This window comes from Oncorhynchus nerka, linkage group LG12, assembly GCF_034236695.1.
Source record: "Oncorhynchus nerka isolate Pitt River linkage group LG12, Oner_Uvic_2.0, whole genome shotgun sequence".
NCBI classification, from domain to species: domain Eukaryota; kingdom Metazoa; phylum Chordata; class Actinopteri; order Salmoniformes; family Salmonidae; genus Oncorhynchus; species Oncorhynchus nerka.
Genome location: NC_088407.1, coordinates 4,477,689 through 4,493,700, shown reverse-complemented (window position 1 = coordinate 4,493,700; position 16,012 = coordinate 4,477,689). Strand labels below are relative to the sequence as shown.

Genomic DNA, 16,012 nt, shown 5'->3' with positions numbered 1-16,012 from the left:
TCTCAGTCACCAGATCTCAACCCTTATGGTAGATGCACCACCATGTCTCAGTCACCAGATCTCAACCCTTATGGTAGATGCACCGTCTCAGTCACCAGATCTCAACCCTTATGGTAGATGCACCGTCTCAGTCACCAGATCTCAACCCTTATGGTAGATGCACCACCATGTCTCAGTCACCAGATCTCAACCCTTATGGTAGATGCACCGTCTCAGTCACCAGATCTCAACCCTTATGGTAGATGCACCACCATGTCTCAGTCACCAGATCTCAACCCTTATGGTAGATGCACCACCATGTCTCAGTCACCAGATCTCAACCCTTATGGTAGATGCACCTCCATGTCTCAGTCACCAGATCTCAACCCTTATGGTAGATGCACCACCATGTCTCAGTCACCAGACCTCAACCCTTATGGTAGATGCACCTCCATGTCTCAGTCACCAGATCTCAACCCTTATGGTAGATGCACCACCATGTCTCAGTCACCAGATCTCAACCCTTATGGTAGAGGCACCGTCTCAGTCACCAGATCTCAACCCTTATGGTAGATGCACCACCATGTCTCAGTCACCAGATCTCAACCCTTATGGTAGACGCACCGTCTCAGTCACCAGATCTCAACCCTTATGGTAGAGGCACCGCCATGTCTCAGTCACCAGATCTCAACCCTTATGGTAGATTCTGGAGCGGGACCCGAGACAGTGTTTTCCACCGACATCAACAACAAAACACCACATGATGGAATTTATCGTGGAAGGACGGCGTCTCAGCCCTCCAATAGAGTTCCAGAAAGGATCTGTGCCCAGGGGCATGGAAGCTGTTCTGGTGGCTCTACTGAGACACTTTATGTTGGGGTTTCCTTTATTCTGCCAGTTACCTGTATATACATTCATGTATTGCCACTGTATTCCCTGGGTGAACTCAGTTAGGCCTCAAGACTGAAGACTAACGTTTGACCTCAGAGCTAATGCCAAGGGCTTTAGTTCAGAGGGCTAACTCAGTCCCAAGGCATGCAGAGGACCCAGGTTAGGGGTTAAACAGTAGAGGACCCAGGTTAGAGGTTAGGGGTTAAACAGTAGAGGACCCAGGTTAGAGGTTAAACAGTAGAGGACCCAGGTTAGAGGTTAAACAGTAGAGGACCCAGGTTAGAGGTTAGGGGTTAAACAGTAGAGGACCCAGGTTAGAGGTTAAACAGTAGAGGACCCAGGTTAGAGGTTAGGGGTTAAACAGTAGAGGACCCAGGTTAGAGGTTAAACAGTAGAGGACCCAGGTTAGAGGTTAGGGGTTAAACAGTAGAGGACCCAGGTTAGAGGTTAAACAGTAGAGGACCCAGGTTAGAGGTTAAACAGTAGAGGACCCAGGTTAGAGGTTAAACAGTAGAGGACCCAGGTTAGGGGTTAAACAGTAGAGGACCCAGGTTAGGGGTTAAACAGTAGAGGACCCAGGTTAGAGGTTAGAGGTTAAACAGTAGAGGGCCCAGGTTAGGGGTTAAACAGTAGAGGACCCAGGTTAGGGGTTAAACAGTAGAGGACCCAGGTTAGGGGTTAAACAGTAGAGGACCCAGGTTAGGGGTTAAACAGTAGAAGACCCAGGTTAGAGGTTAAACAGTAGAGGACCCAGGTTACAGGTTAAACAGTAGAGGACCCAGGTTAGAGGTTAAACAGTAGAGGACCCAGGTTAGAGGTTAAACAGTAGAGGACCCAGGTTAGGGGTTAAACAGTAGAAGACCCAGGTTAGAGGTTAAACAGTAGAGGACCCAGGTTAGGGGTTAGAGGTTAAACAGTAGACGACCCAGGTTAGAGGTTAAACAGTAGAGGACCCAGGTTAGAGGTTAGGGGTTAAACAGTAGAGGACCCAGGTTAGAGGTTAAACAGTAGAGGACCCAGGTTAGAGGTTAAACAGTAGAGGACCCAGGTTAGAGGTTAAACAGTAGAGGACCCAGGTTAGGGGTTAAACAGTAGAGGACCCAGGTTAGGGGTTAAACCCAGGTTAGAGGTTAGAGGTTAAACAGTAGAGGGCCCAGGTTAGGGGTTAAACAGTAGAGGACCCAGGTTAGGGGTTAAACAGTAGAGGACCCAGGTTAGGGGTTAAACAGTAGAAGACCCAGGTTAGAGGTTAAACAGTAGAGGACCCAGGTTACAGGTTAAACAGTAGAGGACCCAGGTTAGAGGTTAAACAGTAGAGGACCCAGGTTAGAGGTTAAACAGTAGAGGACCCAGGTTAGGGGTTAAACAGTAGAAGACCCAGGTTAGAGGTTAAACAGTAGAGGACCCAGGTTAGGGGTTAGAGGTTAAACAGTAGACGACCCAGGTTAGAGGTTAAACAGTAGAGGACCCAGGTTAGAGGTTAGGGGTTAAACAGTAGAGGACCCAGGTTAGGGGTTAAACAGTAGAGGACCCAGGTTAGGGGTTAAACAGTAGAGGACCCAGGTTAGAGGTTAGGGGTTAAACAGTAGAGGACCCAGGTTAGGGGTTAAACAGTAGAGGACCCAGGTTAGGGGTTAAACAGTAGAGGACCCAGGTTAGGGGTTAAACAGTAGAGGACCCAGGTTAGAGGTTAAACAGTAGAGGACCCAGGTTAGAGGTTAAACAGTAGAGGACCCAGGTTAGGGGTTAAACAGTAGAGGACCCAGGTTAGGGGTTAAACAGTAGAGGACCCAGGTTAGAGGTTAAACAGTAGAAGACCCAGGTTAGAGGTTAAACAGTAGAGGACCCAGGTTAGGGGTTAAACATTAGAGGACCCAGGTTAGGGGTCAAACAGTAGAGGACCCAGGTTAGAGGTTAGGGGTTAAACAGTAGAGGACCCTGGTTAGGGGTCAAACAGTAGAGGACCCAGGTTAGAGGTTAGGGGTCAAACAGTGTTACTGTTGGGAGACGGAGGGAGGGAAAAAACATTCAAAATGTCCTCCTAAAAATGCTTATAACACAAAAATAACTCTGTTCAAAATCATTCCTGTACTGCCCATTCTGGTAGACTGTTGATCCAGTCCTGAACTTGAATCTAAAATGTCACTCTTGTTCCCGTGCCAACCTCGAACTCAGGTGGTTAAGAGAGTAAGTCAAAATAACATATATATACTCTCTATGAAATAGATTGTTATAGACCACTAACCTTATTGCTCATCTGTTTGGCTGTGAGTAGGTGTAAGCCCTGTCCCAGCCTACTAACCAGAGAACCCTTGTTCACGCTATAGGGTGTGAGATGGGACCCTCGGTCTGAGGGGGTGAGGAGGTGGTCCAGGAGGCGGGATAGACTGTTACGAGCGGCAGACAATACCACCCGAGAGGAAGATACTGGAGGAGAAAGAGACACGGACAATATACACTGCTCAAAAAAAAATAAAGGGAACACTAAAATAAGTGGACAGTTTGATTTCACAGAAGTGTGATTGACTTGGAGTTACATTGTGTTGTTTAAGTGTTCCCTTTATTTTTTTGAGCAGTGTAGTATCGGAAACAAAATGTGTAAAAAGTCAAGGGGTCTGAATACTTTCCGAATGCACAGTGTATATACACACTACCACAGTACCATTTGTACTATTTTCTACATTGTAGAATAATAGTGAAGACATCAACACTATGAAATAACACACATGGAATCATGTAGTAGAAGTGTTAAACAAATCAACATATATTTTATATTTGAGATTCTTTCAAAGTAACCACCCTTTGCCTTGATGACAGCTTTACACACTCTTGGCATTCTCTCAACCAGCTTCACCTGGAATGCTTTTCCAACAGTATTGGAGTTCCCACATATGCTGAGCACTTGTGTTGGCTGCTTTTCCTTCACTCTGCGATCCAACTCATCCAAAACCATCTCAATTGAGTTGAGGTTGGGTGATTGTGGAGGCCAGGTCATCTGATGCAGCACTCCATCACTCTCCTTCTAGGTCAAATAGCCCTTACGCAGCCTGGAGGTGTGTTATGGGTTATTGTCCTGAGAGTACCTCGTCTTGGTCAAATAGCCCTTAAACAGCCTAGAGGTGTGTTATGGGTAATTGTCCTGAGAGTACCTCGTCTTGGTCAAATAGCCCTTAAACAGCCTGGAGGTGTGTTTATGGGTAATTGTCCTGAGAGTACCTCGTCTTGGTCAAATAGCCCTTAAACAGCCTGGAGGTGTGTTATGGGTAATTGTCCTGAGAGTACCTCGTCTTGGTCAAATAGCCCTTAAACAGCCTGGAGGTGTGTTATGGGTAATTGTCTTCTTCTACACATTTTGCCAAGGCTGTCGCGTTATTATGCCATCTGACTGACTCAGACACTGTACCAAAATCAATGGCGACCCCACGACATTGACATGACCCCACGACATTGACATGGCCCCACGACATTGACATGACCCCACGACATTGACATGACCCCACGACATTGACATGACCCCACGACATTGACATGGCCCCACGACATTGACATGACCCCACGACATTGACATGGCCCCACGACATTGACATGGCCCCACGACATTGACATGACCCCACGACATTGACATGACCCCACGACATTGACATGACCCCACAACATTGACATGACATTGACATGACCCCACGACATTGACATGACCCCACGACATTGACATGACCCCACAACATTGACATGACATTGACATGACCCCACGACATTGACATGACCCCACAACATTGACATGACATTGACATGACCCCACGACATTGACATGACCCCACAACATTGACATGACATTGACATGACCCCACGACATTGACATGACCCCACGACATTGACATGGCCCCACGACATTGACATGACCCCACGACATTGACATGACCCCACGACATTGACATGACATTGACATGACCCCACGACATTGACATGACCCCACGACATTGACATGGCCCCACGACATTGACATGACCCCACGACATTGACATGACCCCACAACATTGACATGACCCCACGACATTGACATGACCCCACGACATTGACATGACCCCACAACATTGACATGACATTGACATGACCCCACGACATTGACATGACCCCACGACATTGACATGACCCCACAACATTGACATGACATTGACATGACCCCACGACATTGACATGACCCCACGACATTGACATGACCCCACAACATTGACATGACATTGACATGACCCCACGACATTGACATGACCCCACGACATTGACATGGCCCCACGACATTGACATGACCCCACGACATTGACATGACCCCACGACATTGACATGACATTGACATGACCCCACGACATTGACATGACCCCACGACATTGACATGACCCCACGACATTGACATGACCCCACGACATTGACATGACCCCACGACATTGACATGACCCCACGACATTGACATGGCCCCACGACATTGACATGACCCCACGACATTGACATGGCCCCACGACATTGACATGACCCCACGACATTGACATGACCCCACGACATTGACATGACCCCACGACATTGACATGGCCCCACGACATTGACATGACCCCACGACATTGACATGGCCCCACGACATTGACATGACCCCACGACATTGAAATGACCCCACGACATTGACATGGCCCCACGACATTGACATGACCCCACGACATTGACATGACCCCACGACATTGACATGACCCCACGACATTGACATGGCCCCACAACATTGACATGGCCCCACGACATTGACATGACCCGACGACATTGACATGGCCCCACGACATTGACATGACCCCACAACATTGACATGACATTGACATGACCCCACGACATTGACATGACCCCACAACATTGACATGACATTGACATGACCCCACGACATTGACATGACCCCACAACATTGACATGACATTGACATGACCCCACGACATTGACATGACCCCACGACATTGACATGGCACCACGACATTGACATGACCCCACAACATTGACATGACCCCACGACATTGACATGACATTGACATGACCCCACGACATTGACATGACCCCACAACATTGACATGACCCCACAACATTGACATGACCCCACGACATTGACATGACCCCACGACATTGACATGGCACCACGACATTGACATGGCCCCACGACATTGACATGACCCCACAACATTGACATGACCCCACGACATTGACATGACCCCACGACATTGACATGGCCCCACGACATTGACATGACCCCACGACATTGACATGGCCCCACGACATTGACATGACCCCACGACATTGAAATGACCCCACGACATTGACATGGCCCCACGACATTGACATGACCCCACGACATTGACATGACCCCACGACATTGACATGGCCCCACAACATTGACATGGCCCCACAACATTGACATGGCCCCACATTGACATGACCCGACGACATTGACATGGCCCCACGACATTGACATGACCCCACAACATTGACATGACATTGACATGACCCCACGACATTGACATGACCCCACAACATTGACATGACATTGACATGACCCCACGACATTGACATGACCCCACAACATTGACATGACATTGACATGACCCCACGACATTGACATGACCCCACGACATTGACATGGCACCACGACATTGACATGACCCCACAACATTGACATGACCCCACGACATTGACATGACATTGACATGACCCCACGACATTGACATGACCCCACGACATTGACATGACCCCACAACATTGACATGACATTGACATGACCCCACGACATTGACATGACCCCACGACATTGACATGGCACCACGACATTGACATGGCCCCACGACATTGACATGACCCCACAACATTGACATGACCCCACAACATTGACATGACCCCACGACATTGACATGACATTGACATGACCCCACGACATTGACATGACCCCACGACATTGACATGACCCCACGACATTGACATGACCCCACGACATTGACATGGCCCCACGACATTGACATGACCCCACGACATTGACATGGCCCCACGACATTGACATGACCCCACGACATTGACATGACCCCACGACATTGACATGGCCCCACGACATTGACATGGCCCCACGACATTGACATAACCCCACGACATTGACATGACATTGACATGACCCCACGACATTGACATGACCCCACGACATTGACATGACCCCACGACATTGACATGGCCCCACGACATTGACATGGCCCCACGACATTGACATGACCCCACGACATTGACATGACCCCACGACATTGACATGACCCCACAACATTGACATGACCCCACAACATTGACATGACCCCACGACATTGACATGACCCCACGACATTGACATGACCCCACGACATTGACATGACCCCACGACATTGACATGGCCCCACCTATTACTGACATGACCCCACGACATTGACATGACCCCACGACATTGACATGACCCCACGACATTGACATGACCCCACGACATTGACATGGCCCCACGACATTGACATGGCCCCACGACATTGACATGACCCCACGACATTGACATGGCTCCACGACATTGACATGACCCCACGACATTGACATGACCCCACGACATTGACATGACCCCACGAAATTGACATGGCCCCACGACATTGACATGACCCGACGACATTGACATGGCCCCACGACATTGACATGACATTGACATGACCCCACGACATTGACATGACATTGACATGACCCCACGACATTGACATAACCCCACAACATTGACATAACCCCACAACATTGACATGACCCCACGACATTGACATGACCCCACGACATTGACATGACCCCACGACATTGACATGGCCCCACGACATTGACATGACCCCACGACATTGACATAACCCCACGACATTGACATGACCCCACGACATTGACATGACCCCACGACATTGACATGACCCCACGACATTGACATGACCCCACGACATTGACATGACATTGACATGACCCCACGACATTGACATGGCCCCACGACATTGACATGACCCCACGACATTGACATGACCCCACGACATTGACATGACCCCACGACATTGACATGACCCCACGACATTTAGGGAGCTGCATATTTACTTCTAAATAAGTCACGGGTTTTAGTCATTTAAGTTTACACTGAAAATTTAACATCCTGAAAATTCTACATCTAAAATAAGGAAGTATTCTATGGAGTGGTGGCCACGATTTAGCAGCGGTGGCCAGGGGAAACACGGAGAGAGGTTGGGGTGAGAGCCAGGGACAGCTACAGGTATAGCTACAGATACAGGTACAGATACAGCTATGGCTACAGATACAGGTACAGATACAGCTATAGCTACAGATACAGCTGGTGGTCAGGGGAAACACCGAGAGAGGTTGGGGTGAGAGCCAGGGACAGCTACAGCTATAGCTACAGATACAGGAACAGATACAGCTATAGCTACAGATACAGCTGGTGGTCAGGGGAAACACAGAGAGAGGTTGGGGTGAGAGCCAGGGACAGCTATAGCTACAGATACAGCTACAGCTACAGATACAGCTACAGGTAAAGATACCGCTACAGGTAAAGATACCGCTACAGGGACAGCTACAGCTACAGGTAAAGATACAGCTACAGGGACAGCTACAGGTAAAGATACAGCTACATGTACAGCTACAGATACAGCTACAGGTAAAGATACAGCTACAGGTACAGCTACAGGTAAAGATACAGCTACTATGATACAGCTACAGGTACAGATACAGCTACAGGTAAAGATACAGCTACATGTACAGCTACAGATACAGCTACAGGTAAAGATACAGCTACAGGTAAAGATACAGCTACAGGTAAAGATACAGCTACATGTACAGCTACAGATACAGCTACAGGTAAAGATACAGCTACAGGTAAAGATACAGCTACAGGTAAAGATACAGCTACAGGGACAGCTACAGGTAAAGATACAGCTACAGGGACAGCTACAGGTAAAGATACAGCTACAGGGACAGCTACAGGTAAAGATACAGCTACAGGGACAGCTACAGGTAAAGATACAGCTACAGGTAAAGATACAGCTACAGGGACAGCTACAGGTAAAGATACAGCTACAGGTACAGCTACAGATACAGCTACAGGTAAAGATACAGCTACATCTACAGGTAAAGATACAGCTACATGTACAGCTACAGGGACAGATACAGGTACAGATAAAGATACAGGTACAGCTACAGATACATGTACAGCTACAGGGACAGATACAGGTACAGCTACAGGGACAGATACAGGTACAGATAAAGATACAGGTACAGCTACAGATACATGTACAGCTACAGGGACAGATACAGGTACAGCTACAGGGACAGATACAGGTACAGATACAGGGACAGATACAGGTACAGATACAGATACATGTACAGCTACAGGGACAGATACAGGTACAGATACAGGGACAGATACAGGTACAGATACAGATACAGGTACAGCTACAGGGACAGATACAGGTACAGCTACAGGGACAGATACAGGTACAGATACAGGGACAGATACAGGTACAGATACAGGGACAGATACAGGTACAGATACAGACACTACAGATACAGATACTACAGATACAGATACAGACACTACAGATACAGATACAGACACTACAGATACAGATACAGATACAGACACTACAGATACAGATACAGACACTACAGATACAGATACAGACACTACAGATACAGATACAGACACTACAGATACAGATACAGACACTACAGATACAGATACAGACACTACAGATACAGATACAGACAGTACAGATACAGACACTACAGATACAGATACAGATACAGACACTACAGATACAGATACAGATACAGACAGATACAGATACAGACACTACAGATACAGATACAGACAGATACAGATACAGATACAGACAGATACAGATACAGACACTACAGATACAGATACAGATACAGATACAGACACTACAGATACAGATACTACAGATACAGATACAGATACAGACACTACAGATACAGATACAGATACAGACACTACAGATACAGATACAGACACTACAGATACAGATACAGACACTACAGATACAGATACAGACACTACAGATACAGACACTACAGATACAGATACAGACACTACAGATACAGATACAGACACTACAGATACAGATACAGACACTACAGATACAGATACTACAGATACAGATACAGACACTACAGATACAGATACAGACACTACAGATACAGATACAGACGATACAGATACAGACACTACAGATACAGATACAGATACAGATACAGACACTACAGATACAGATACAGATACAGATACAGACACTACAGATACAGACACTACAGATACAGATACAGACACTACAGATACAGACACTACAGATACAGACACTACAGATACAGATACAGACACTACAGATACAGACACTACAGATACAGATACAGACACTACAGATACAGATACAGACACTACAGATACAGATACAGATACAGATACAGACACTACAGATACAGATACAGACAGATACAGATACAGACACTACAGATACAGATACAGATACAGACACTACAGATACAGATACAGACACTACAGATACTAGATACAGACACTACAGATACAGATACAGACACTACAGATACAGACACTACAGATACAGATACAGATACAGATACAGATACAGATACAGACACTAGATACAGATACAGATACAGACACTACAGATACAGATACTACAGATACAGATACAGACACTACAGATACAGATACAGACACTACAGATACAGATACAGATACAGACAGATACAGATACAGACACTACAGATACAGATACAGACACTACAGATACAGATACTACAGATACAGATACTACAGATACAGATACAGATACAGACACTACAGATACAGATACAGATACAGATACAGATACAGATACAGACACTACAGATACAGACACTACAGATACAGATACAGACACTACAGATACAGATACAGATACAGATACAGATACAGATACAGACACTACAGATACAGATACAGACACTACAGATACAGACACTACAGATACAGATACAGACACTACAGATACAGATACAGACACTACAGATACAGACACTACAGATACAGATACAGACACTACAGATACAGACACTACAGATACAGATACAGACACTACAGATACAGATACAGACACTACAGATACAGACACTACAGATACAGACACTACAGATACAGATACAGATACAGATACAGATACAGATACAGACACTACAGATACAGACACAGATACAGACACTACAGATACAGACACATACACTACAGATACAGACACAGATACAGATACTACAGATACAGACACAGATACAGATACTACAGATACAGACACAGATACAGACACTACAGATACAGATACAGACACTACAGATACAGATACAGACACAGATACTACAGATACAGATACAGACACTACAGATACAGACACTACAGATACAGATACAGATACAGATACAGACACTACAGATACAGACACTACAGATACAGACACTACAGATACAGATACAGACACTACAGATACAGATACAGACACTACAGATACAGATAGTACAGATACAGACACTACAGATACAGACACTACAGATACAGATACAGATACTACAGATACAGATACAGATACTACAGATACAGATACTACAGATACAGATACTACAGATACAGGTACAGATACAGACACTACAGATATAGATACAGATACTACAGATACAGATACAGATACTACAGATACAGATAGTACAGATACAGACACTACAGATACAGACACTACAGATACAGACACTACAGATACAGATACTACAGATACAGATACAGATACTACAGATACAGGTACAGATACAGACACTACAGATACAGATACAGATACTACAGATACAGATACAGATACTACAGATACAGATAGTACAGATACAGACACTACAGATACAGATACAGATACTACAGATACAGATACAGACACTACAGATACAGATACAGACACTACAGATACAGATACAGACACTACAGATACAGACACTACAGATACAGATACAGATACAGATACAGATACAGACACTACAGATACAGACACTACAGATACAGATACAGACTACAGATACAGATACAGACACTACAGATACAGACACTACAGATACAGATACAGACACTACAGATACAGATACAGATACAGATACAGACACTACAGATACAGATACAGACACTACAGATACAGATACAGATATAGATACAGACACAGATACAGATACAGACACTACAGATACAGACACTACAGATACAGACACTACAGATACAGACACTACAGATACAGACACTACAGATACAGATACAGATACAGATACAGATACAGATACAGACACTACAGATACAGACACTACAGATACAGATACAGACACAGATACAGATACAGATACAGACAGATACAGATACAGACACTACAGATACAGATACAGATACAGACACTACAGATACAGATACAGATACTACAGATACAGATACAGACACTACAGATACAGACACTACAGATACAGATACAGATACAGACACTACAGATACAGATACAGACACTACAGATACAGATACAGATACAGACACTACAGATACAGATACAGACACTACAGATACAGATACAGACACTACAGATACAGACACTACAGATACAGATACAGACACTACAGATACAGATACAGATACAGATACAGACACTACAGATACAGATACAGACAGACTACAGATACAGACAGACACTACAGATACAGATACACTACAGATACAGACACTACAGATACAGACACTACAGATACAGACACTACAGATACAGACACTACAGATACAGATACAGACACTACAGATACAGACACTACAGATACAGATACAGACACTACAGATACAGATACAGATACTACAGATACAGATACAGATACAGACACTACAGATACAGATACAGATACAGACACTACAGATACAGATACAGACACTACAGATACAGATACAGACACTACAGATACAGATACAGACACTACAGATACAGACACTACAGATACAGACACTACAGATACAGATACAGATACAGACACTACAGATACAGACACTACAGATACAGATACAGACACTACAGATACAGATACAGACAGATACAGACACTACAGATACAGAGATACAGACACTACAGATACAGATACAGATACAGATACAGATACAGACACTACAGATACAGACACTACAGATACAGATACAGATACAGATACAGACACTACAGATACAGACACTACAGATACAGACACTACAGATACAGACACTACAGATACAGATACTACTAGATACAGATACAGACACTACAGATACAGACACTACAGATACAGACACTACAGATACAGATACAGACACTACAGATACAGACACTACAGATACAGATACAGACAGTACAGATACAGATACAGATACAGACACTACAGATACAGACACTACAGATACAGATACAGACACTACAGATACAGATACAGATACTACAGATACAGATACAGACACTACAGATACAGACACTACAGACTACAGATAACAGATACAGATACAGATACAGACACAGATACAGATACAGATACAGATACAGATACAGATACAGACACTACAGATACAGATACAGATACAGATACAGACACTACAGATACAGATACAGACACTACAGATACAGATACAGACACTACAGATACAGATACAGACACTACAGATACAGATACAGATACTACAGATACAGACACTACAGATACAGATACAGACACTACAGATACAGACACTACAGATACAGACACTACAGATACAGACACTACAGATACAGACACTACAGATACAGATACAGACACTACAGATACAGACACTACAGATACAGATACAGATACAGACACTACAGATACAGACACTACAGATACAGACACTACAGATACAGATACAGACACTACAGATACAGATACAGATACAGACACTACAGATACAGACACTACAGATACAGACACTACAGATACAGACACTACAGATACAGATACAGACACTACAGATACAGATACTACAGATACAGACACTACAGATACAGATACAGACACTACAGATACAGATACAGATACAGACACTACAGATACAGACACTACAGATACAGATACAGACACTACAGATACAGACACTACAGATACAGACACTACAGATACAGATACTACAGATACAGACACTACAGATACAGATACAGACACTACAGATACAGACACTACAGATACAGATACAGATACAGATACAGATACAGACACTACAGATACAGATACTACACTACAGATACAGACACTACAGATACAGATACTACAGATACAGATACAGATACAGACACTACAGATACAGATACAGATACTACAGATACAGACACTACAGATACAGATACAGATACAGACACTACAGATACAGACACTACAGATACTACATACAGATACAGATACAGACACTACAGATACAGATACAGACACTACAGATACAGATACAGACACTACAGATACAGACACTACAGATACAGATACAGACACTACAGATACAGATACAGACACTACAGATACAGACACTACAGATACAGATACAGACACTACAGATACAGATACAGACACTACAGATACAGATACAGACACTACAGATACAGATACAGACACTACAGATACAGATACAGATACAGATACAGACACTACAGATACAGACACTACAGATACAGACACTACAGATACAGATACAGACACTACAGATACAGACACTACAGATACAGATACAGACACTACAGATACAGACACTACAGATACAGATACTACAGATACAGATACAGACACTACAGATACAGATACAGACACTACAGATACAGACACTACAGATACAGATACAGACACTACAGATACAGATACAGATACAGACACTACAGATACAGATACAGACACATATACTACAGATACAGACACTACAGATACAGATACAGATACAGACACTACAGATACAGATACAGACACTACAGATACAGATACAGACACAGATACTACAGATACAGATACAGACACTACAGATACAGATACAGATACAGACACTACAGATACAGATACAGACACTACAGATACAGACACTACAGATACAGACACTACAGATACAGATACTACAGATACAGATACAGACACTACAGATACAGATACAGATACAGACACTACAGATACAGACACTACAGATACAGATACAGATACAGATACAGACACTACAGATACAGATACAGATACTACAGATACAGATACTACAGATACAGATACAGACACTACAGATACAGACACTACAGATACAGATACAGACACTACAGATACAGACACTACAGATACAGATACAGACACTACAGATACAGACACTACAGATACAGATACAGACACTACAGATACAGATACAGATACTACAGATACAGACACTACAGATACAGATACAGACACTACAGATACAGACACTACAGATACAGATACAGATACAGACACTACAGATACAGACACTACAGATACAGACACTACAGATACAGATACAGACACTACAGATACAGATACAGACACTACAGATACAGATACAGACACTACAGATACAGACACTACAGATACAGATACAGATACAGACACTACAGATACAGACACTACAGATACAGATACAGATACAGACACTACAGATACAGACACTACAGATACAGATACAGATACTACAGATACAGACACTACAGATACAGATACAGATACAGACACTACAGATACAGACACTACAGATACAGATACAGACACTACAGATACAGACACTACAGATACAGATACAGACACTACAGATACAGATACAGATACTACAGATACAGATACTACAGATACAGATACAGACACTACAGATACAGACACTACAGATACAGATACAGATACAGACACTACAGATACAGACACTACAGATACAGACACTACAGATACAGATACAGACACTACAGATACAGATACAGACACTACAGATACAGATACAGACACTACAGAT

General features: G+C 43.9%; 1 protein-coding gene across 1 annotated transcript in view; it reads right to left on the bottom strand.

Annotated features, from left to right (window-relative positions):
* The window catches only part of LOC135574403 (coiled-coil domain-containing protein 171-like), a 142,096-nt gene that overhangs the window by 16,562 nt on the left and 109,522 nt on the right, over positions 1-16,012 (bottom strand). The window contains 1 exon segment of the mRNA XM_065025993.1: positions 3,116-3,297. Within this exon segment, the coding sequence (XP_064882065.1) occupies positions 3,116-3,297 (182 nt within the window).